Here is a 24328-nt window from a genome sequence, read left to right on the forward strand (position 1 = left end):
GTTCTCTCGGAATTAGACTCCCTCTGCACCTTTGTTTGTAATAATAATAATAAAATTTATACAGTGCTTTAAGATTTTCAAAGTTCTCTTTCTCCCTCAACAACTCTATGAGATAGGAAGTACAAGTTTTCCTGTCTCCATTTATAGAAGAGGAAGCTGAGGCTTGGAGCAGGTAGCCTGCCAATGGTCATAGAGCCTGTAAGTGTATGAGATGTAATTCAGGTCTTTCTCCTGCATCCAGGTTCAGTGCATTGTCTGCTGGACCAGGATACTTATGGAAATCCTCTTCCTCTAGGCCTAATTAGCTTCCATGCTTCCCCTTGCTTCCCTCTGCTCAGAATGATCAGTCCCATCTGGAATCTTCCTGGGTGCTTGTAGTCTAATTTGAATTCTAGTTGTCTGTATCTCTAATGCTATATCTTTTTTTTTTTTTGGCAGCGCAAAGGGGGATAAGTGATTTGTCCAGGTCACACAGCTAGTAAGTGTCAAGTGTCTGAGGCCAGATTTGAACTCAGGTCCTCCTGAGTCCAGGGCCGGTGCTTTATCCACTGCACCACCTAGCTGCCCCCCTAATGCTGTATCTAATACTGTAATTCTAATAGACTATGAGTTCATATAGTCTTATGAAGAGGAACTTTTTCTATTTCATCTTTGTATGAAATAATTTGAGTGGTGGACAGAGAACCAGCCTTGGAGACAGGAAGGCATTTTGAGAACTGCTGGATTAAGTAAATTGATATAAAAGGGCCACCGTGGTCCTAAAACCTATGACTCTGAACCATTTATGCTCAAATAGAAAATGGGGGCCCTTAAATATCCATAAAGATTTCTTCAGCTGCATATTGAATTTGAAAACCACATATCAACATTCCCTTTGTTCTATTGTATTTCCATTTATTTTAAAAAATATTTCCTAATTACATCCCTTCCCCCAAAATTATTTAGTTTTTTATTTTTATGGGGGCAATGAGGGTTAAGTGATTTGTCCAGGGTCACACAGCTAGTAAGTGTCAAGTGTCTGAGGTCAGATTTGAACTCAGGTCCTCCTGAATCCAGGGCCGGTGCTTTATCCACTGTACCACCTAACTGCCTGCCAATTACATTTTAATCTGGTTCCCCAGGTACTGGGTGTTGACAGCTGCAATGCTGACTGCTTGTTTGACACCTCTGACTTATGCTGTGGTTCATTCATTCATTTATTCACTCATCTATAACAACCATTTAGTACATGCATGTGAAATACAAAGCACTTTATTAGACAGTGAGGACGATACATAGTTTAATTAAGATATGATCTTTACTCCCCTACTACTTAAAATCTAGCAAGGAGTGATAGGACACATGTATAAATATGCAGTGTTGCATGTATCAAGCAAAATAGCAGGCTTAAGATCACATAAATGCCAGCCATTTTTAAGATTAGCCAAAGGGACATACTCTCTCCTTTTAGTCTGTGTACAGACATTCAGAATCGTGAGAAAATAAGGTTTATTCTCTGGTATTTACCAGTTTGAGCATCAGGAATGCAGCAGTTAAGGTCTCTTTGCAAGCTATACTGTAGGACAGGATCACACTGATTATGAATTCAGTGGAATGCTAATGCCTTGAAATATTTCTCAGGATCTACTAATATCAGAATTCATTATTAACTTGTGTCTGTTAACAATCCTATTGCATTTTTTGTATTTATTTTCTTATATGTGTTCCCAGATAAAATAAAGCTAATTGAGAAGTATGGATTGTTTTATTTTTGTTATTTCTATCTCTAGCACTTAGCATGCTGACTGGCATATAGTAAATGTTTTAATAACTGCTTTTTGATTAATTTACCCTATCAATGGAATTTTAGTTACTAGAAAGTGTTCTTTTCTTAATGGTCATTATACCATCTATCTTCAGCTGGGAGGGACTCTGTTGTCTACCAATGAGGAAGGAGGCATAGGGAGTTTAAGGGACTTTCCAGGTAACTACCTACCTCTATTAGGTTTCAGATGGAGGATTTTAATCCAGATTCTCTCATTTCAGAGCCCTGTGCTTTCTCTACTGTACTGATGCATTAGTTATATACCTGAAAACTTCATGTATTAAATCCATTGGGGGGGGGAGGGTTAAATCTTTTAAGGAAAGCAATCTTTAAAGAAACTTAGAGTGATTTAAAAAAAAATATCCTTACCAGCTGTGTGACTCTGGGCAAGTCACTTAACCCCAACTGCCTCACTTAAAAAAAAAAATATCAAGTATCATCTAGTTGGTCTGTTTTGCAATACTGGCTTTTCCTTTGTTGTTACTGCTGTCATGTTTAAAGTAGGACACATCATTCTGGAAGGGTCTACCATGGCGATTCCACTGTCCTTAATCATGCACCTTATAGTTTTGAAATATTAATTATAATTAAACACTACCTATTTAATATATTAGATTCATCAGTATGCTATCTTTTAGTTTTCTTTCTTTCTTTCCTTCTTTCTTTCTTTTTTCTTCCTTCCTTCCTTCCTTCCTTCCTTCCTTCCTTCCTTCCTTCCTTCCTTCCTTCCTTCCTTCCTTCCTTCCTTTATTGGTCCTCATTTGGAATTTAATACCATACTCTTCATAGTGAAACATTAGATCTCTTTTAGTGATGTTGGAAGCATTTTTAATAATGTGACATCTATAGCATATTGCTAAGAACAACAGGGAAAAGCACTATCTAATTTTTGAACATAAGGGTTAGGAATGAGTTAATTTGAGTTAGGATTTATGAATTTCTATCTTAATTCTATAATTTTTATTAATGTAATTGTTTCTAATCTATGTTACCAAGTATTATTGGAAGCACTAACTACCTTCATTAATTTCAACTTGGTGATCATTCTGAAAAGTGCTGAGTTAAAGTTTACTGTTGCTGTCTGTGGAAAAATGATTTAAATAAATAATTCATGTAAGAAAGATTAAAGTAGTCTAATAATTCAGACTTTCCCCTAATTTTGTCTGATCTCCCTAATTCTCAATTCTTGACCTTTTATATGAATGAACATATATCAAGAAAGGAAACTGGAAGGTACTTTAGTTAGGAGCCTAGCATTGTAGCTCTAGACCATTAATAGTTGAATTAATAGTCATAAAGATTGTATTTAAGAAATCTCCTTAAACTACAAGGTAAAAAATAACCTCTGACTATCACCTAGCAAGTAAAATGAATGAATGAATGAAACAACCAACTGTGGTGAAGTCAAAAGAAGGCTAAATTGTTTTATCTCTTTTCTCTTATAAAACAAAAAATTATTGATGCTCTTTTTGTACCATTCATTCCCTGTTTTCTCCTCTGCCCTCACTCCTACCTTGCAACAGAGAAAAACAGTTAATAAAACTGAGCAACAATATAGCCATGTCTGACAGTGTATTGCAACATTCGGTTCCCATTGTCCTTTACCTCTCTATCCAGATTCCTCCCTTCCTTTCACCCCTGCCCTTTCATTTACATTTCTATTGAATTTTGTTGTTAAGAGGAGAAATGATGCCAGATAGAAAAATCGCACTAGAACTTTGGGATGTTTCCATGCCATAGACATTTGGAGAGAAGTGTGTTTAGTGAAATGTATTTTAATAGAAAATATTACAGAACCTGTAAATGAAAACTTGTGACTGTAATTTGTGGAGTGCTATGTTCTTAATATTAATTTGTGAATTGTTTAAACTTCCCTTCTGGCGTACAGAGCTATTGGATAAGTGAACATTTTCCAAGAATTTTTTCAGATCAAAACAGTGTTCCATGAAATAGTATATGTTGTCCTTAAATAATGTATAAATTAGGTTGGACAGGAACTGCCTATCAGTTTTATTAACTTTGACCTTTTTTTCCTATTATAAAGATGGTTTGGTAAATATTTAATGGGCCCTTAGAGATCTTGACAGTCGAGTCTGTTCCTGGAAGCAGGGGTAGGTATATATGATTAACAAACGTCACTTAATCACTGTGAGTCAGCTTTCAAGGACGGATTTTGTTTTCGGGAATGGGAATCTTTCTGTTTACACATGTTCAAGCAGTGTGGCATATATTGATTGAGTTCAAGATGGCACAAGTTTTCATGGGAAAACATTCACCATCAGTTGGTGGTTAACACAGAGTTCTGCTGGTTTTGTGTTTGTTTTGGGCAAGTGATGTGAAGGATGCCAGGTGGGCAGAGTAGCCACCGTGCCACTCTGATGCATAGCCAGCAGAGCCCTTCCGGAGTAGAGTCAGCAGTGAGGGAATGGCTGAGCTTGCATGGACTCTAATAAAGATGCAAAGAAGAAAAGGAAAGAGGAGAGAACGTTTCTTGAGCCAGGAGGGGGCTCTTGCCAAGCTGTCTTTACCTTTAATTCCATAAAACCTTGTGCATATTGCACTCATTGCAAATTCTGGTGGGGAAGATCGAAACCCAAGTCGCTGACATTTTGAAACATTGTCTTTCAAACTTGTACTGTCCCTTGCTTCCATTGATTTCCCATTTTAAAAATCTGTACGAGAAAAACAAATTTGAGCAAAATTCATTGGTCTACAATGAGTTGTTAGAGCCAAATGATGCCCCCCTTTTCTTTCTCTGAGAAGAACTCAGTTTTTATTAAGAATACCATAAATCTTTGTCTTGTGTTGTATATGGCTTATGCAGCAAATCGACCAAGTAAATCAGGAGCCTGTTAAAAAGCAATATGGATGCTCCAAACACTGACATTCGAGTCCTATTGGGTCACTGAATATCTTCATTTTTATGGCCACTTTCGAGGAGCAGAACATTTCAATTGGTTTTGTTTTTCTCATTCTCTGACTGTGCTCGGCTCAATGGCTTTAGCTAAGGCCATTTATTTTTCAGAACATTATTAGCCTTTGCATCCAGGGCCTAGCCCTTTGTATATGGTGGGCACCGGTTTCATTATCAAGAGCTGTGGTGTAACTGATTTTCCAAAGGAAACCTATGCCTAGCAAGCTCATTTTGAAAAGAAATTGATTCAGAGCTGCCAAATGAATTACTATTTGTATATTTGGTTGACTCTAAGTGCTCAAAAGAATGTGCTATAATTTTAGAAGGGTGGAAGAAACAGACTGTATGTTGTAAGTGGTACTAATCCAAATTCTTAACTTGTCATTTTCACATTTGAATGTTTTATTTACATCTCTGTAAAATTGGAATACCTTTCAAGTAACATTTTATTGTAGAGAGACACATGCTGACATCTTTCACTGAGAGCTAAAATACAGAAATGTTGGATTCCAAATGGGAAGATAAAGTAAAGTAACAGACAGATATTACTGCTTGACAAATTTAGGAGGAAGAGTAGGGTTATCTGCTGATAAGTGAGAATAATAAGAGTTGCATTCGTAATCTCAGTAGGTTTCAGAAACAAGTACCATCAAGTTCATTTTTCACGTTGAAAACCTGAGGTTTAGAGAAGTAAGTGGACTTGTTCTTAGTTAAGTTGAAGGTTGGGATTTTTGGGTAGATGAGGAATAAAACTATTAGTGTTGATACTGATAACATTTAACTATACTGCTTCTTTATCAATTTGCCACTCTCGGATTTCTTTGGAATAATTTCTCTAAACTTTGTTCGTTCAATTCAGTTTCTTCTTTTCACTCTATTTAATGGGGGCAATGGGATGCCACCGTGGGTAGACTGTTGGACCTAGAGTCAGGAAGACTCATCTTCCTGAGTTCAAATGTGACCTCAGACACTTACTAGCTGTGTGTTGACCCTGGGCAAGTCACTTAACCCTGTTTGCCTCAGTTTCCTCATCTGTAAAATGAATTGGAGAAGGAAATGGCAAACTACTCCAGCATCTTTGCCAAGAAAACCCCAAATGAGGTCACAGAGAGCCAGACGTAACTGAAAAACAACTAATAACAACAATGAAAATTTTAATGCAGATTTTTTGAGGCGGTTAAATGATCACTGGACTTGGAGTCAAAAAGCCCCCTGAGTTTAAGTGCCAGTTCCAACATAAGCTGTGTGGCTTTGGGTCATTCATCTAATTTCTCTGAACCCTGGTTTAGTAATCTACGTCACCTACCAACCTCACAGAACTGTCATGGGGCTCCATTGAGATAATGTATAAAAAGTTTTATAAGCCATGAAATGCTATATAAATGTAAACTGTGGTTATTAATTCAGCAAACATCAGTATACTCTTGTTCATTTCCGTAAGCTTGAAGTTATGACCTTGTCATTAATATTCTTTTGTAACCAATCACTTTCTTTAGACTCCAGAAACTGATTTGGTTTCTTACTGAGTTTGGTTATTGGTCAATTTTTTTTTTTTTTTGCGGGGCAATTGGGGTTAAGTGACTTGCCCAGGGTCACACAGCTAGTAAGTGTTAAGTGTCTGAGGCCGGATTTGAACTCAGGTACTCCTGACTCCAGGGCCGGTGCTCTATCCACTGCGCCATCTAGCTGCCCCGGTTATTGGTCAATTTTAATGTTCATGATTGGTGGCATGGAATCATTTATTCTTTCATACTTAAGGGAAGCTAATTAGAATTTTCACAAACTAGCTACTGTGAAAAATATACTGTTTATTATTCAGACAGTATAAAAGTTAAAATAACCTTTATTAGTGCCTTTCTCTTTGGGACATTAGTTCTATTTGGAATTATATGACTAGACTAAAGGACTTAGACATATTGAGCATTGCATCTGGAATGTGCCTACCAGGATAGAACATACTAAGTTTTTATGTGGGTTTTTTTTTTTTTTCCTATGTAGTTGCAGTACCATGCCGGTCTAGCTTCTGGCCTCCTGAATCAACAGTCCCTGAAACGTTCTGCCAACCAAATGGGAGTATCTGCAAAACGGAGACCTAAAGCTCAGCCTACAACCCTTGTCTTACCTCCACAGTGAGTATTGAGATTGTGAAGAAATGTTTTGCATGAATTTCATGTTGTGACTTTATTAGGTGGCCATTAAGTGATGCCACTTTATTTGTGAGAGTCTTTCTTTTAAGAATAGTTCTATTATGGCAAATTTAAAACACATTATGAAGAAAATATTAACGTTTCATATGAGTCCTTAGCTTTGTGTCTTTTTTTTTTCTTCCTAGGGTTTCAAAATGCTTTCTTTGCTTCTTCCATTCTCCAGGCAGGCAAAAGACAAGTACTTTTGTTCCTTTTTTGTCAATGATTGATGTTCCCATAGGTAGCATTGTGAATCTGGCTCTGTGAAACAGTCTGTGCATGGTCTGCTATGAGCTTTGCACCAAGTCAGTTTTGGACTGGGGAGATTGAAGGAGAGCTGTTGTTTAGTGGAGAGAACACTAAACGTGTAGATAGTAGACTTGGATTCCAATTCTAGCTCTGGTCTGGGGCAAATAATATTTGTAAAGCACTTAACATAGTCCCTAGCACATAGTAGGCATTTAATAAATGTTTATTCCCCTGTACATGCACACACCCCCCCCCTCAGCCCCTCCCATTTAAGCTTTCCAGGGCTTCATTGTCTAATCTTTAAAATAATGGGTGTTGGGCAAGAGAATTTGTAGGATTTCTTTCCCTCTTTACCATTCTGTGACCTGAATTTGGAGACAGTTTCAACACTCCCTCCCTTCTCTCTCTTCTACCCCGATCAGTGAAGAATGGTTTGAATCCCTGCAATCCCTCCTTTTCTGGACTTCTTAGAAAATGACTTTCTATTATTTACACCCCCTGATTAAATCTATATTTTCTCACTTCTAGTCTAAAAAGACTAGTTTGCTTACAAAGTGTGTATTTGCACATGGCCACGATCATGGCAAGCAGGTGTTCTGGCTTTTTTTCCCTTTGCCTAGTGATATCTCTTTATTAGTATCCACATATTGGACTTTTGTTTCTCAGATTTAAGCCTCGACCTATCACCAAACCTTGCTCAGGCCACTGAATGTAGCCATTAGGTTGCACATATTTTTTTCCTCTCACACAGCTTGTATAGACCACATGACTTTTTTGCACCATAGTAGCAATTTTTGTGCACATCTTGCACTGCTAACAACTTTGCTTATTTGGCTAATTGCCCAGAGTGTGAAAAATTGCATTGTGATACTGTGTTAATTCAGTGATTTTGCAAATCATACTTCCCACCTCTTAATTCTAATGGGCCTTATTACTTTTCATTTTGTGTACATGGCAATTCTACTGAAGCAAGATGTTTGGCTAGAAATGGTGGGCTTTTTTGTTATGGGTCCCGTAAGACCAAAGCCAAAAAGTGTTTTTTGCTAACTCTCTTTTGACAAAAGTCAGTTCTTAGTCCATCTGTTCACCATTTGTTAATTTGCATTGGCTTGAAACCTGTTTACAGGTGACATGCAATTATGAGGACACCTAGAAACTATTTAAGGACCAAGGCAATCAGCAGTCTGTGTTCCCATGCCAAAAAACCCCCAAACCCAAAAAAACCCCAACAACAACTAGATATACTCATGACTGTCATTATACATTTATAACAAATCACTCAAAATACTTAGTTTCAAAGAGGAAGGTGATTACTGTGGCCTAGGAAATAAAACAATGAAATGATTTCCTATAGTGGATAGCCTGGTAGCCCTTGTGACTATTGACTGCTGCTTTTTCACAGCATTGAACTCTTTGATCTATCAGTGTGGTGGACACCCCTTTATAAACACTGCTGTCTTGGAGACAAGAGTCACATCCAATCTTAAAGGCTAACTAACTATATTGTATCAGCTTTTTATTGCATGTTAGTTGTTGGGTTTTGAAGAGATGTGATTCAAACCATTTTATTATGGAATTCTATAATAGCAGACTGATGGTATTAGCATTTTAAATATAAGTAAGACTCACCTTGATAGCAGGACTCCACTGAACTTGCTTCATCTTTTCAGGATCCTTATCACATCTATAGCCTTTAAACATCAGGGAGACTTCCCACCTCCACCTCTCCCCGCCACCCAGCCCTTATAACTTTACACATCTGTTAGCACACCAGTGTATGGATTTCTACATTTTATTTTGTCAATAGCTGGACAGTTGCAAAGGCTTCTGTAGCAAAACCACAGACTGTACTAAGCTGCAATGAGACCACAGGCATGTTAAAGCAAGGATATGGGGATTTGAAGGGATGTATGTTTGAAAAATGTAGTTGGCTTAACAGTACAGTTGTCTTTGAAGATCTCGGATCCTTCCTGCTTGTCCCATAGGATTAGTGATTCATGGGATTAATGATTCATATCCTTCCTCTCCCTTCATAGAAGCTTGTAAGAATACCAAGATTCTGTTTGAAAGAAAAGAGATCTTGCTATTTGTTACCGTTTTGAGGGCACAGGAGATGTCATCTCACTTCCTCAACTTCCATATGCTCATATTCGCCCGAGTCCTTTATATAAGAGATAGCTTTTGTTCTCTGGCTGCTGTACAAAAACTTTGCCTAACTCCATATTATAGTAGTATTATAGATAGTTTGGATAAATAGCTATCATCTTATGTAATTGGTCTGTAATAATATACCAGTAGTTTTAAAGACTGAGAAGTCATAAAATATTACCTAGTAGACTTAGCCAGTTTGATTGTAGATATTCTCAGTTACTGAAACGAATCTTTATAATACTTAGAATCTTAGCATTGTAAGAGACTTTCGTGGTTATCTAGTCAACCTTCCAAACAATGCGATATCCTTTGTAACCTTCCTTACAGCTTTTGGTTCTAATTCTATTGACTGGAAACTCATTCTCTTATAAGATAGCCTAGGCTGGCCCTTAGAGAGCTGATATGTAGTTTGTCGCCCAGCCCATGTTCAAAGCCTTTCAAATTTCCTAGAACCAGGGGGACCTTGGGCTCCACTCACAGAGACTTCAAGGACCAAGGATCACACCCATTCCATGATGAGGCATCAGAGCTCTATGGAGGATAGATAACTTTAATACAAAACCACACACAAATGCATCAGAAAGTCATTAAATAAAGTGCTGAATGAGATCTGAGGGGAATAGGGGAGGATTTCATGGATTGGGCTTAACCCATCTCAGGCAACTGTTAAGTTGCCTTATGTTTTCAAGTTCTTCAGGGAAAGAGATTCTTTAACCTCTGATGTATCTTATTTGTTAAAAGTAGAAAGTTGATCCTTTCATCTAGAAGTTTCAAATTCTGTTGAAGCTTTTTGAGCTGGTCAGTAGCAAATACTATGCATTCAGCATTATTTTCAGACTAACAGTATTGCCTGACACCCTTGAGTGTATGGGGAAATAAAATTAACTTCTCACGTTATCCTCTTGTGCTTGACTGTCCTGTCATGGATTTGAACAAAAAATTGTACAGCTGTAAACCTCTGTCCCTAGAAGGAATTGATTCAGGAGGCAACTGAGATAATGATGTGAACATAGGACATTCTGGAGGTTCTTTACCCTTAGACGTTACAGTGTTTATACAACAGATTGCCTTAGGTACAGCCACTAATTTGTTTCTGGATGTTTAACTGAAAGAGGCTCGTTTTCTGCTATGGCCATGTACACTAATTCCCAAAAAGATCATCGACATGAAATTATGCAGAGTACTCAGTAACTCCTACAACTATTTCAGTTCTCTCTAATATAGCTGGCAGATGTCTTCCCTACTCTTGAAAGGTAGAACCTAGTGTTGGTGCTTTTTATTTAACATGGAGTCAGTAGCAATTGTAGATTGGTTGCAAAGGGGTGCCGTGGAAAAGGCACTGGATTTGGAGTCAGAGGACCTGGATCAGAGCCCTGGCTCTTCTCTTTATTACCTGGGTGATCTCAGGCAGGTCATTTCACCTGTCTTGGCCTGCTTCCTCATCTGGAAAATGACTTAAAATTTCTTCCAGCTCTGACTCTCTGATCCTGTGATGAAGTACTGAGTCTCTTGTAGATCTTAGAAGTGGGCCAGCCTCTGATAAGAGAGACTGATATTTTCTAGTAGGAGAGTGATACTAGATTGGAAGTTACAAGAGGGCATGAGCTGTTTCTTTTTCTTTTCTTTTTTTTTTTTTTCTGTGAGGCAATTGGGGTTAAGTGACTTGCCCAGAGTCACACAGCTAGTAAGTGTGAAGGGTCTGAGGTCGGATTTGAACTCGGGTACTCCTGAATCCAGGGCCGGTGCTTTATCTACTGCGCCATCTAGCTGCCCCTACGAGTTGTTTCTTATCTAATTGTTGTGTTTTTCACAGTGCCTACTAAAGCCTTGGGCATGTAGTAGGACTTTAAAAATGTTGAAGTTGTTGCTGTTAAAGATACTGTTCCTTTAGCTGACCTGATCATCACATTCTTTCTATTTCTTATGCATTTTGGAGAGATTTGTGCAAGTTTTATTCTGAGCCACGTGCACAGATCAAGCTCCTTACTTTTCCAACTTCAGCCCCCTCATTTTTTTTTTAAATCATAAAAGTATTGTATTATTTACCAGTTACATGTAAATCTAGTTTTTAACATTTGTTTTCATAAGATTTTTAGTTCCAAATTTTTCTCCCTCCCCAAGACAGAAAGCAATCTGATATAGGTTATATATGTACAAACACATTAAACATATTTCTGCATTAGTCATGTTGTGAAAGAAGAATCAGAGCAAAAGGGAAAACATCAAAAAAGAAACAAAAAGAAAAAAGTAGAAATAGTACGGTAGTAGAAACAGTATGGTTCAATCTGCATTCAGAATCCACAGTTCTTTTTCTGGATGTGGAGAGAGCATTTTCCATCATGAGTTCTTTGGCATTATTCTTCTATCATTGTATTGCTGAGAAGAGCTAAGTCTATCACAGCTGATCATTGTACAATGTTCCTGTTACAGTGTACAATGTTCTTTCTCCTGGTTCTGCTTACTTTACTCAGCATCAGTCCACACTTAAGTCTTCTCAGGTTTTTCTAAAATCTGCCTGCTCATTGATTATTTCTTACAGCACAATAGCATCCCATTACATTCATATACCACAACTTGTTCAGTCATTCCCCTATTGAAGGGCATTCCCTCAATTTCCAATTCTTTGCCACTACAAAGAGAGCTGCTATAAATATGTTCGTACATGTGGATCCTTTCCCCTTTTTTATGCTCTCTTTGCAGCCCCCTATCTAAGATGTGATTTGTACCATGCTTGCGATGATGCTTCATTGCTGCTATGGAACTTTTTGCTGGATCCCATGGCCAAGTTGCTTTCCAGTGCCTAAGTCCTCCTGATAGCAGGGTTTGCTAGGAAGTTTATAAATTCTCTGTTGATTGTTTAGCTCATTATCTTGCAAAAAAGGTGAGAGCCTTAAAATATTTGTCATCACTTTTTTGCTGGAGTAGTCTAGTTGTGCCTTCTTGGTAAAGAAGTATTGAAGTATTGTCTTGGGGACAAACTCTGTAACTATCTTGTATGTATGTAATTATTGGTGTTTATCTCCACCCCCACCCCCACCCCCCACTTGAATGGGAGCTCCTTGAGAACAGGGATGGTTTTTTTCCCTTTGTATCCCCAGAACTTAGCACAGTGCCTAACACTTAAGTAAGAACTTAAGAAATGCTTGTAGACTGACTGACCTTTAGGAAGTAAGTTGATGAACTCTTTTAGGATAACCAAGGCAGTACTGAGTATGTAATTTCTTCCAGTTATTAAATGCTACCCTGATTCTTTTTTTTTTTTTTTTTTTTTTTTTTGCGGGGCAATGGGGGTTAAGTGACTTGCCCACGGTCACACAGCCAATAAGTGTCAAGTGTCTGAGGCTGGATTTGAACTCAGGAACTCCTGAATCCAGGGCTGGTGCTTTATCCACTGCGCCACCTAGCCGCCCCCTACCCTGATTCTTTGAAAAGATGAGGAGTTTTGTGCCAGCAGGTCATTTACTCATCTTACTATCTTCAGTAGGATATCTAGTGGGTTCAGTCATTGCCCATTAGGCTCAGATATTGTCTTCTCTGAGGAGTGCCCAGAAGGGAAGCCATTAACTTTGTGGCTGCACATTTTCTCAGTTTTGGAAAAGTTATCAAAACTTTGGGAAAAATCTGCTAAGTTCTTCTTTTCCCAACTGACAAGTATTAAGTAACAATATTCATTAAATACCACAGAGAGGCTATGTAATAAAGAAATAATCCTCAGGCCTAGACAGGCGCTCTTCTCCAGAAGAGTTAAAATTGAGAATATAATTAAAGATTAAAATATTGTTTGCATTCTAGAACATGGAGAAATCTTTTTTCTTCATGACAAGGGATTGCATTAATAAGGTAGAGATCAGTTTCCAATAACTCACAATACTAGACTCTCAATTATTAACATCAGTTACATTTAAATTGACTGCCTCATTTTTTCTGCCCAGGAACTGTGAAGGACATGTGCTATTCCAGTAGAGTCCTTTGCTTTTCATTCCTATGAGCAGATATAAGAAAAACTGCTCACCAATGAGAGCTGTTCAAAAAATGGAATGGTCTGTATGGGGAAGCTGTGAGCTCTCTTTCCCTGCAGGTGAAAGAGGCAGAGGCTGGAGGGCCATTTGTTGGAGATTTTGTAGAGGTGATTCTGATCAAACTTCTCCCTGCCCCACTCAGATCCTGTGATTATGGGGTCCCTAAGAATGTTATTGCTCATTTAGCATTGAGTAGTAGTGTTTACTTGTAATTCTTCATTTTCAGCTTAGAAATACTACAAGATGGAGTAATTTTCCAAGGAGCCCCTCTTGCAAAATGGCTTCATGGGTATTTCCTGGCACCTAGCATTTTAGCCACTAATTTTTAGTCAGAATTGAATTCAGTCAGTTTTATTTGTGTCTGACAATTGAATGCTGCAAAGTGTTTGAATGGATTTACATCATTTTATTTACTTCATTGCTTTAGAAAAACTATGATCTCATCAGTGACTGTCCTTACTAATACAGATTGCAGTCTTACTGTTCCTTAGTAGTTTGGTAAAACCTGCCAGATTGTCCTTTGCTGACGTACTTCTATACCTCAAATACGACCTCAAAGCAGGACTTTAATGGGAGATATTACTCTATTACAGTTTTGTGATTAGTGATTAATGAGAAACTGAGAGCTTTAACAAATGTTGGTCACATGATAAAAGTATTGTTATAAAGGCTTCAGTGCCACTAGGCTGAGAGACTTGCTAAGTCAATGGCTTTTCTTTTCTTTTCTGGTGGGGCAATGAGGGTCACACAGCTAGCAAGTGTGAAGTGTCTCAGGCTGGATTTGAACCCAGGACCTCCTGAATCCAGGACCAGTGCTTTATTCACTGCACCACCTGGCTGCCCCCAAATCAATGGCTTTTCACAGTTGATTGTCAAAATTTGAGTCTATTCAGCACAATTTCTTTCTCTTCTAGTTTCCTCACCCCGTCCCCCACTACCCCTCAGATTCACATTTACTTTTTAATTTGCTTTGAAATAGAATTTGAAAACTCCCAAGGAAGTGGCCTTCAGAGTTCTCATTCTATTACCATAGTCAAATGTTCTATGATTTGGCCATTGCTCTTTAGCCTATCCTGTGTAGGTACAGAATGAGAACACATCTGGTATCCAGTTATAGAAATGCCATCATTTATGCTGTTATAAATAGTTTTTCAAAAAGTTTTGGTAGGGAGCTAGGTGGCACAGTGGATAAAATACCGGCCCTGGATTCAGGAGGACATGAGTTCAAATCCAGCCTCAGACACTTACACTTACTAGTTGTGTGACCCTGGGCAAGTCACTTAACCCTTATTGCACTGGCCCAGGGTGGGCGGGGTTGGGGTAGGGGAGCTTGTCTTTGTATTGTTAATCATAAGAGAAATAGTTCTCTGTCTGATATGATGGAAAGTGTACTGAACTGGCAGTAGGGAGATTGGGGTTCAACTCCCAGTTCTACTTGTAATTAGTTGTGTGGTCTTAGATAAATCACTTGAATTCTCTGGAAATCTGTCAGATGAGGGCAAGGGCATTAGGCTCATTGATTTCTAAGGCTTCTTCCAATTCTGAAATTCTGTGACAATATGATTAAGGGAATGAGTAGAAAAAAACCTTGGACTCATTCATCCTTGATTTCTCTCAGTTTCTCCCATTCCAAATTTAGCTAATGATACCTTATAGGGCTAATTATCAAAGTGCTTAATTTGGCATTTATAAGTCAATTAGTAAAAGTGATCATGTAATATAGCTTATATATAAAATAGATCTTATGTGTCTGGATTGATTAAGACCAGATCCTGTTTGGGTAGGCTAAAATATATGGGGAAGGGAATAGAGCAGTCATCTACAATAATGATTTAACCTTTGTGTAAGGTAGTATCAGGCTAGCCAGCTAGAGTGAGGCCAGGTTATGAAGGATCTTGAAAGGAGGTGAGGGGAGCAATATAAATGAAGTATATCCAGATAAACAAAGACAGTGCTTTGTAGTTAATTATCAGCTCATTGTCTTTATTTTTGAAAAGGAGTATTGGGGAAGCTTGAAATAGGTGGTCTGGGCAGGTTGGAATATACAGTCTAAGTAGGTTGAATTAAATGATCCTTCTAGCTCTAACAGTCTGTGAAATTGATGAAATACAGATAATCACTCCATGTTGCTTGCCTGTTTTTCTCTTGAGAGCAGGGAAAATCGGTGGGTAGAATAAACTAGGAAAGCTTCACCGATTTTTAGTAGGAAAAAAAAAATATTTTACACTCTCAGAGTACTTGGGCTTTATTAGCATTCGTTATAATGCTTTAAATATTTCCCCCCCTTAAATAAACTACACTTTGTTTCATTTAAAAAGCACAGACAAAGCTAAAAATTGTCAGCAACATAACAGCATAGATTGTTGGGAATTTCTCACTACCTTCACTCTTTAATCAATCAATAACAGTCCATCAGTCAACAAGCATTTAAGCAGTCACTGTGTACCAGGCACTTGTGCTAAGCTCTAAGAATACAAAGAAAGACATTCTCTGCCCTTAAGGAGCTCCCAGTCTAAATAACATGCAAACAACTAAAGCACTAACAATATGTACAAATTGGAGAGAATTTTCAAGGGAAGAGACTGGCATTAATACTAGCTTTAAGGTGAACCAGGAAAGGTTTCTCACAGAAAGTGCCCAAGACTTGAAGGAATTCAGGGCAGATAGGAGGTAGAGAGGAGGAGAGAGAGCGTTCCAGATATGGGGACATTCATATAGTCAGGAGATGAAGTGTCTTATTCAAGGAACAGCAAAGAGGCCAGTATGTGGTGGGGAGTAAAGTATAAGAAGACTAGAAAGGTAGGAAGGGGGCAGGGTATGAGGATTTTAAAATCCAAACAGGATTTTATATTTGGACCTGGAAGTTGGGCCTGCTATAATGCAACATATGTGTTCCTAAAAATCACCATACTATGTAAAATCACACAATAAAAGCCACAGGACTTATGGGGAAAATGGGATTGGAGCACAACACTCAAAAACTTTGTCCGTGACTCATAAAAAAAGATAGACACCTGAATCAAAATGGTAGTATAGTTTTGTACAGGTTAAATACTTTAAAAATACATAAATATTACAATAAATAGTGATGGTAATTCCCAGCTTTGGACTGCTGTTTGGTATTTTTTCCAATTCCCATGGATCCTAATTTGGCAAAGTCAATGGCTATGGGTGGTAGGATACAAAGGACCAAAGATGATAGCCTTGGTGGAAAGCTGGGGTGGGGAGTTGTACACCATGTGTAGCATTTATGTAGTTCATAAAGATTTGCAAAGCTCTTTACAAATATTATCTCATTTTATCCTTATGACAATCCTGGGAGGTAGGTGCTATTATCCCATTTTACAGATGAGCAAACTGAGGCACGTGGAGCTTAAGTAACTTGCCCATGGTCACATAACTAGAAATGTGTAAGAAATGTATTGAACTCACTCACATTCTGAAACCCAACCTGACTATAATTTGGTGGTATGTAGAAAGCCCTTGGCTTACAGAACTCTTCAGTGTAATGTCAAGCTCCATTTTTACTAGAGTCCCTTACCTAGAACCTGATCTCTTTTTGCAGACTCTTGACTTGTTATTCACTTTGTTGCTGATCACTGATCCGAATGCCTACATTTGACTATCTGGGTCTATGATATCTGCCTATAGCATCCTGGAGTTTTCTCTTAGTCTTTCTAACTTATGGTACTTGCCAATTGCCTTTCTGTCTAGCCAGATTCCTGTATCTCACCCTATTGGTCTACTTTCTCTTGCCTTAAACCCGTCATGCACTTTTTATAGCTCCAGTACCTTTTGTCTGTATAGAATTGAAGTAGAATTACATAGCTAGAACTCTAATAAAAACCCAACAGTTAAGCACTTAAATCAATTGTTACAGACCATAGAAGCAGTTTTTTAAATAATATTTTTTTGCATTTGCTAATTGCATTTTTTCTTTACAAGGTGATTTTTATCCAGGAAGGCAGCAGTTTGATGTGGTTATGACATCACTAACCATTATTAAGCAAAGGAAGAAGGGCAGTAGGTGGTTGTGTAATAATCTCTGTCTGGTATGTGGTGGTAGAGGTCTGTGTGTCTGTTTAAATTTTTTTTTTTTACTCATAACAAAGGGAAAAAACTTACAGGATTATTAAGATCTCACACTATTTCTCCACACTTCAACATTAACCATAAGTTTAGAGTAATTTCTTCTGCTCTTTTTAAAGATGTCAGTTTTGGTATTGATCATGCTTTTGTTTTTGTTAAAAAAATTTTTTTTTCAGTTATCAAGCATTTATTTTTTTTCTTTCCCACATTCCCCCTCCCACAGGAAAAGGAAAATGAAATTCTTGTAATAAATATAACTATCAAAAAACCCAAATATGGGAAATATTGTCTATATATTGGTTGTGTTTTCGTGAAGTGTGAGCCACATAGATTATTACTGGACTATAAATTTGATACACAAAAGACATCTGACAGTCATGAACAATCAGAAGGCTAGCATTTATCAATAGTCACATGAAAAAAATGCTCTAAATCACTTCATTAGAGAAATTCAAATGAAAATAACTCTGATGTGCTACCTCACACCTATCAGATTTTCTAATATAACAGAAAAGTAAAGTGATAAATGTTGGAGGGGATGTGGGAAAACTGGGACACTAATGCCTTGTTAATGGAGTTGTGAACTGATCCAGCCATTCTTGAGAGCAATTTTGGACTGTGGCCAAAGAGCTGTAAAACTGTGCATACCTTTTCATCTAGCAGTACCACTACTAGGTTCATATTCCAAAGAGATTTTGAGAGATTTAGAGAGAGAGCTCTTCGAACAAAAATATAGCAACTTTTTGTAGTAACAAAATATTGAAAATTGAAGGGATGCCTTTTAATCGGGGGATGGCTGAACAAGTTGTGGTATATATTATTGTAATGAAATATTATTGTTCTGTAAGAAATTATGAACAGGAAGATTTCAGAAAAACTTACACGAATTGATGCAAAGTGAAGTGACCAGAACTAGGAGAACATCATACACAGTAATAGAAGTATTGTATGATGAGCAACTGTGAATGACTAATCTTATTCTCAGCAATACAATGATCCTAATCCTAAAGGACTCATGATGAAACATGCTATCCACCTCCAGAAAAGGAATTGATGGATTCTGAATACAGATTGAAGCATAGTCTTCCTTCCTTCCTTCCTTCCTTCCTTCCTTCCTTCCTTCCTTCCTTCCTTCCTTCCTTCCTTCCTTCCTTCCTTCCTTCCTTCCTTCCTTCCTTCCTTCCTTTCTTCCTTCCTTCCAAATGTTTTACATGATTGTGAATGTATAACCAATATCAGGTTCTTCACTGTCTCAGGGAGAGGGAAGGGGAGAGAGGGATAGAATTTGGAACTCAAAACTTAAAAATAAGAATGTTAAAAAACTATTTTTATATGTAGTTAGGGAGAAACTAAAATACTGATTTGTTTTGTTTTTTTTAAAGGCCAGCACTGAGGGCAGGGTCAGTCCATGTTTCTCTTTACAAATGCTCAAAGTGACTTATCCCTGACACATATGATAAGGTAATTACCATGGGGGAATGTCAGGGTTATTAGGTATCCCACAATAAAGAATTAACGCTCTCCCACACAGTCCAGTTAAAGCAGTCTTTTATTTGGTGCTAGAGAAAGTGACCGAGGGGTAAGTCAAAAACTTCACCCCCAGGGAGAAGGGCTTAGAAACATTCTCCTCCTAGAACAGTGGGAAAGCAAAAGCTTTTATAGAGGATAGATGGGGTGTTGTTCACCTGAAAATGGAAAGTTCCTTTTTGGGGTGCAGTGGGGAAAGCCTGGCTGCTTGCCATATTCCTGAGAGTCCAGGGGGATTTTTTTGAAATGATGGTCCTGACCTTTGGGGTTATCTCTGTCTCCTAGCTCTGGTCAGGTAGTAGCCACACTTAATTGACTTTCCTGCTCTAGAATTTTATCATGTTGTATTCCAGTAGTGTCAAACTCAAATAGAAACAAGGCCCCTAAATTGACTTGGGCAACCATATATTAACATTATCTACATTCATTTGTGTTTTTATTTCTTTTGTTAAATATTTCCCAATTACATTTTCCTCCCACTTACATTTTAATCACTTTTTCCCCACTCCCACCTCCAGTTGGCTGAGTGTTTAACCCTTCTGCCGTAGTCTATGAAGGAAGTAGAGATAAGCCCTACTCTGGGGATTTTGGTGGCTAAGTAACTGGCATCTGGGGGAAAGGGTTTTGGTCTGTGACTTGCTACTATTCTTTGGGGGCCTGAAAACTGGGTAGATCCAGGAGATGATATGCAAGCACAGTCCCCTAAAATGATGGAATAATGAATGAAAGGGAAGGAAAGAGAAGGAAGGCACATTAACATCTCAGAACCTGTAACATGAAAGGATGGTTGTGTTCACTCTGTAAAAGGGGGAAACTGAGAATAATAAATTGGTAATTGATTTGCCAAAGATCACAAAAGGAACCTGTTGGATTTAAAACTCAGAAAATAGTATGTCTTGTCAGGCATTGTGCTAAGTAGGTGCTGGGAATACAAATAATAATAAGAAAGACATTTCCTGCCCTCAAGGAGCTTATAGTCTAATGGGGAAGACAACACAGCCAAGGAAGGTAGAAAGGAAGAGGCACCAGGGTGTAGCTAAGCAAGGGCATGGAGTTGAAGCCAAGCAGAGCTGCTGTTGCAGAATGGAGAATTACTTTTGAGAGGCATTTACTGCTCCATCCTCCAGCCCTCCAGTCAGAGGGGAGAGGTGGCTGAGACAGTGCTGGGTTCTACACATTGGCATATCAGTTCTTTGCCCAATAAAAATGAAGCTGCAGGATCCATGGAGAAGCTGGATAGGCTAAAAATTGATTGCAAATATATCTTGCTAGAATTTGTTGTTCAAATATGTTAAATGAGGAGTCAGTCTAAATTTCTCTTAGCACTTTGCTGCTTCAAATTGATTTTTGTCTCCTTCTAAGCAGGCTTTTAATGGGCAAAATTTTCACATTATCTGGAATGTATCAGCATTCTTGCATAAATTAAGATTACACAAAGAGGTTCTTTATTATAATTCTAATATGTTTTCTTTTAATTATCACTTGTTTAGTATGCTTTAATGGACTGACATTAAAAATGTTCATGGAAACTAGTTGTCATATTTTTTTTTTTCATAAATAGGATGTGAACTCTAACATTGGCGTTCTTTGCCGCTTTGTTGCTTATCTGTCTGCTGATGGCTCATCCCCAGTTATGAGATCCACTTTGGTATAATCAATCTACGTGTTGAAGGAGCTTGAGTGCTCCTGGACTTGGAGTCAGGAGAAACTTGGGTTCAAATGCTACCCCAGTGCTTATCTAGCTATGTAAACATAAGCAAGGTAGCTAGCCTCTCTGAGCTGTAATTCCCACTTCTGTTGAACATCATGTGAGACTCTTAGTAAGGTACTTAAAGCACTATGCAAATTTCAACTAGCATAGCATCAGTATGCTGGGCAGAGTCCTTATATAGTATAGGAGAAAGATCTTGGTTATGAGTCAGGAGACTGAATCTCAGCTCTATGTTTTAGTAGCTATGTGACATTAGCCAAGACAGTCTTTTTGACTTACAGTTTCCTTTTCCGTCAAATGGGTATAATGTTCTACTCCCTGCCTCACAGGGTTATTATGAGGATCAAATAAGATAATCCTTAAAGAGGATTGATGGTAATGTTTTGATGCCAATTTCAAACAGAAGGGAGAAATAATTTTTGTTTGGCCCTTCAGATTATTCTGCAATAGGCGGCTTTCTGCTACTGCTTACATGTTCCACCCATAATACATATGGTGGTAACAGGATCTGGAATTTTTAAAAATTTAAGTTTTTTAGTTGCAATGGGAGAAGAAATTAGTAAGTTAATTTGCACAGTGCTTTGGAATATTCTCAAATGAGACTTTGAAGAACAGAACTGTGTGGTTCATTATATATCTAGCTAATTTCTTGAATTCAGTATATGATTTGAGCAAATTACTTCTACTCCCTGAGCCTTAGTTTTTCCCTTTAGAATTTGCAGAGGTTTGTTGGTTCTGTTTACTAATGTGTGATCTTAGGCAAGTCAGTTTATCCCTTTGGTCTTCAGTTTCTTCGTCCTTATGCAAACTTTATGTCAGTAGCTCTGTTCTGATGTCAGGGACCTTCATATACTTTGGAGAACTCTCACTTCCTCTGACTTTTTGTCATGTGGGGACCCACATGAGAATTTTTGCATCCATCATTCTCTCAGGAGTAGAGAGACCAGTCACTCTAGGTCACAAAGTTCAGAACATCTAACAGTTTTATTTACAGATGAATTGGACAAAGAAAGGACTTGCATCCCAGTCCCTACAGCATCAAGAGACAAGCCTTCTCATCAAGTCTACTATGCTTCTTCAGAAACCTATGCCATCTGTATACCTTAAAATAATGCCCTGAGTGAAGTACCAACAAGACAGATGGATAGGGTCTACTCCAGTAGTTTTCTTTTCCCAGCGGTTCTTGCTAAGCATCATTGGTTGAAATTCTCAGTCTCTCTCTTTTCTCTTTTCCTTCCTAGCAAGTTGAAGATGCTTTTTGAGCACCCTAATTGTTCTCCCTAGCTCAACACCTGACACTCCTATGGCATTGCCTCCTGTATTTTAGCCCTTCTACTAGTGTCCACATTTTGGCTACTCTTCAACTGGTGGTTCCCATCTTCTTACCTGGGAGACTATCCCTCTGGTATCTGGTTATATAGTGGGACCATACTAGACCTCTTTACTTTGGCCAAAGAGGTTTTACAGTTCAGAATCACATAACGTGTAGTGGATTGGAGCCAGAGAACCTAGGTTTCAATTTCCTCTGCCACTTGCTATCTCTATGACCTTGGGCATTTACCTCTTTACCTTGCACTTAAGCTCTCTGGGCTTATAGTTTCCTTATCTGTAAAATGAAGGGAGTTAGATTAGCTAGCCTCTAAGGTTGCAACTAGCTCTAAATTGTTATCCTATGAGCCATTCTTTGTAAACTTTGCTCTCTATCCAGGTCACCTAGCCTTTGCTCTCACACACAAAATATCCCTTAGGACTCTACAGTTCTTCTTTTCTTTTTGTCATCTCTGCCAGTGAGTGGAGAAAAACACTAACAACTAGAGGCATCAGAAAAGCTCATGGAAAAGATGACTTTGAGTTAAATCTTGAAGGAAACAAAGGACTCTAAGAGGCGAGGAGAGAAGGGAATGCATAAGAGGGATGGGAGACAGCTAGTGTAAAGGCACCAGATTGGGGGATTGGAAGATTGTATGAAGCTGATTTGGCTATGCTGTAGTTGTGTGTGAAGTGGACCTGCAAAGGTATGTGAAGACCAAGTTGGGAAGGATTTTTAATGCCAAAATTTATATTTGATCCTAGGGACAACAGGGAGCCACTAGAGTTTTTTGAATAGAGGTGACAGTCAGATCTGCCATTTAGGAAAAAGAAATCACTTTGGTTGCTATGTAGAGGATGAATTAGAGAATGGAAAGACTTAAGGCAAGGAAACCAATTAGAGCAGGCTCTATCAATGGTACTGGCGAGAGGAGATGAAGGCTTGAACTAGGGCAGTGATTTGCTCTTTTAAAAAGGAAAGCAAAACAAGATTTAGAAACTGATTAGATATATGGGATGAGGGTGAGTAAGGAATTAAAGATGACACCATTATTGTAAGCATGGGTGACTGGAAGGGTGGTGGTATCCTCAGAAGAAACATGAAAGTTTGGAAGAGGAGAGGGTTTGAGGATTGTCCTTTGGGTGTTGAGTGTGAGATGGAACATCTCAAGTAGTATTCCCCATGGAGTATCTAGTTTGAAATGCCAAATAAGAAATTGATGATGTGGGACTAGAGCTTGGGAGAGAGACTAGGAGTTGAATATATAGATCTTGCAGTCATTTGAATAGAAATGATAATTAAACCCATGGGAGCTAATAAACTCACTAATTGAGAAATGCTTGGTATTTAGTGGATAGAGTGTGGGGTCTGGAGTCAAGACTCATCTGAGTTCATATCTGGCCTCAGATACTTACTAGCTATGTGACCCTGAGCAAGGTACTCAACACTTTTATTTGGCTCAGTTTCCTCATCTGTAAAATGAGCTGGAGAAGGAAAAGGCAAATCACTCTAGTATCTTTGCCAAGAAAACTCCAAATGGGGTCATGAAGAGTCAGACATGACTGAAATGACCGAACAACAAATGTGTGCTTCTAGTATCCTTGAGGTTAGGGACTGGTTTTTGTTTTGTCTTTGTATGTCTAGCACCCAGCATCGTGCTTTGCATGCTTAATAAATGCTTGTATATCACTTTCTTGTTGTAGGGCATTGAATTTTTGAAGTGGAGACTATAATTAATAGTAAAATTGCTATGTATATTCTTACTAAAAATGTGTGGGCAATAGTATCATCATAAGATAATTTTAGGGAAGGAATAGTGATATTTAGATTTTTATTTGGCATAGCTATTTGCATGCAGCTGTTGTTGCCTGGGAGCCATTAGCCAAAAGATTTTCTCTTAATGGTAATGGTGAAAAGAATAAAAAGAATAATGATGCTTTCTCTAAGGAGGTGAAAATATATCCTGCATATTTTATTTTAATTTTTTTACATCAGTATGTGATCAGAAGCAATTATATTTTACACTGACAAGTATATTTCCTAACTCCTGTAATTTCACTGTTGCTTTAACATGTAAGAAAGAAAATTGATTTCTTTTCCCAGTAATTTTAGGGATTAATAATTTTTGGGAAAATGAAAAGCAGTTGATACTATAGTTGGTTTTTAGATCTGAAATTCAATTCACCAAAACTCTACTAATGGAAATCTTTGTACATCTAATCAGAGTGAACACTGATTTTGCCAATAATGACCCTGGGGCAGGGCAAGATTTTGAAATTGCCTTCTCAGTCTTTGAATAGAGATTAACTTTACTTCCATATACTTTGTGTTGTGGTGTTTTTTTTTCCTTGTATGTGGATCCTTTGGGA

At 38.1% G+C, this 24328-nt stretch overlaps 1 protein-coding gene across 1 annotated transcript in view; it reads left to right on the forward strand.

Annotated features, from left to right (window-relative positions):
* The window catches only part of MED27 (mediator complex subunit 27), a 262470-nt gene that overhangs the window by 101508 nt on the left and 136634 nt on the right, over positions 1-24328 (forward strand). The window contains exon 3 of the mRNA XM_043985374.1: positions 6717-6847. Coding sequence (XP_043841309.1) covers positions 6717-6847 — 131 coding nt within the window. The remainder of the gene's footprint in view (positions 1-6716; positions 6848-24328) is intronic.

This window comes from Dromiciops gliroides, chromosome 2 (genome assembly GCF_019393635.1).
Source record: "Dromiciops gliroides isolate mDroGli1 chromosome 2, mDroGli1.pri, whole genome shotgun sequence".
NCBI classification, from domain to species: domain Eukaryota; kingdom Metazoa; phylum Chordata; class Mammalia; order Microbiotheria; family Microbiotheriidae; genus Dromiciops; species Dromiciops gliroides.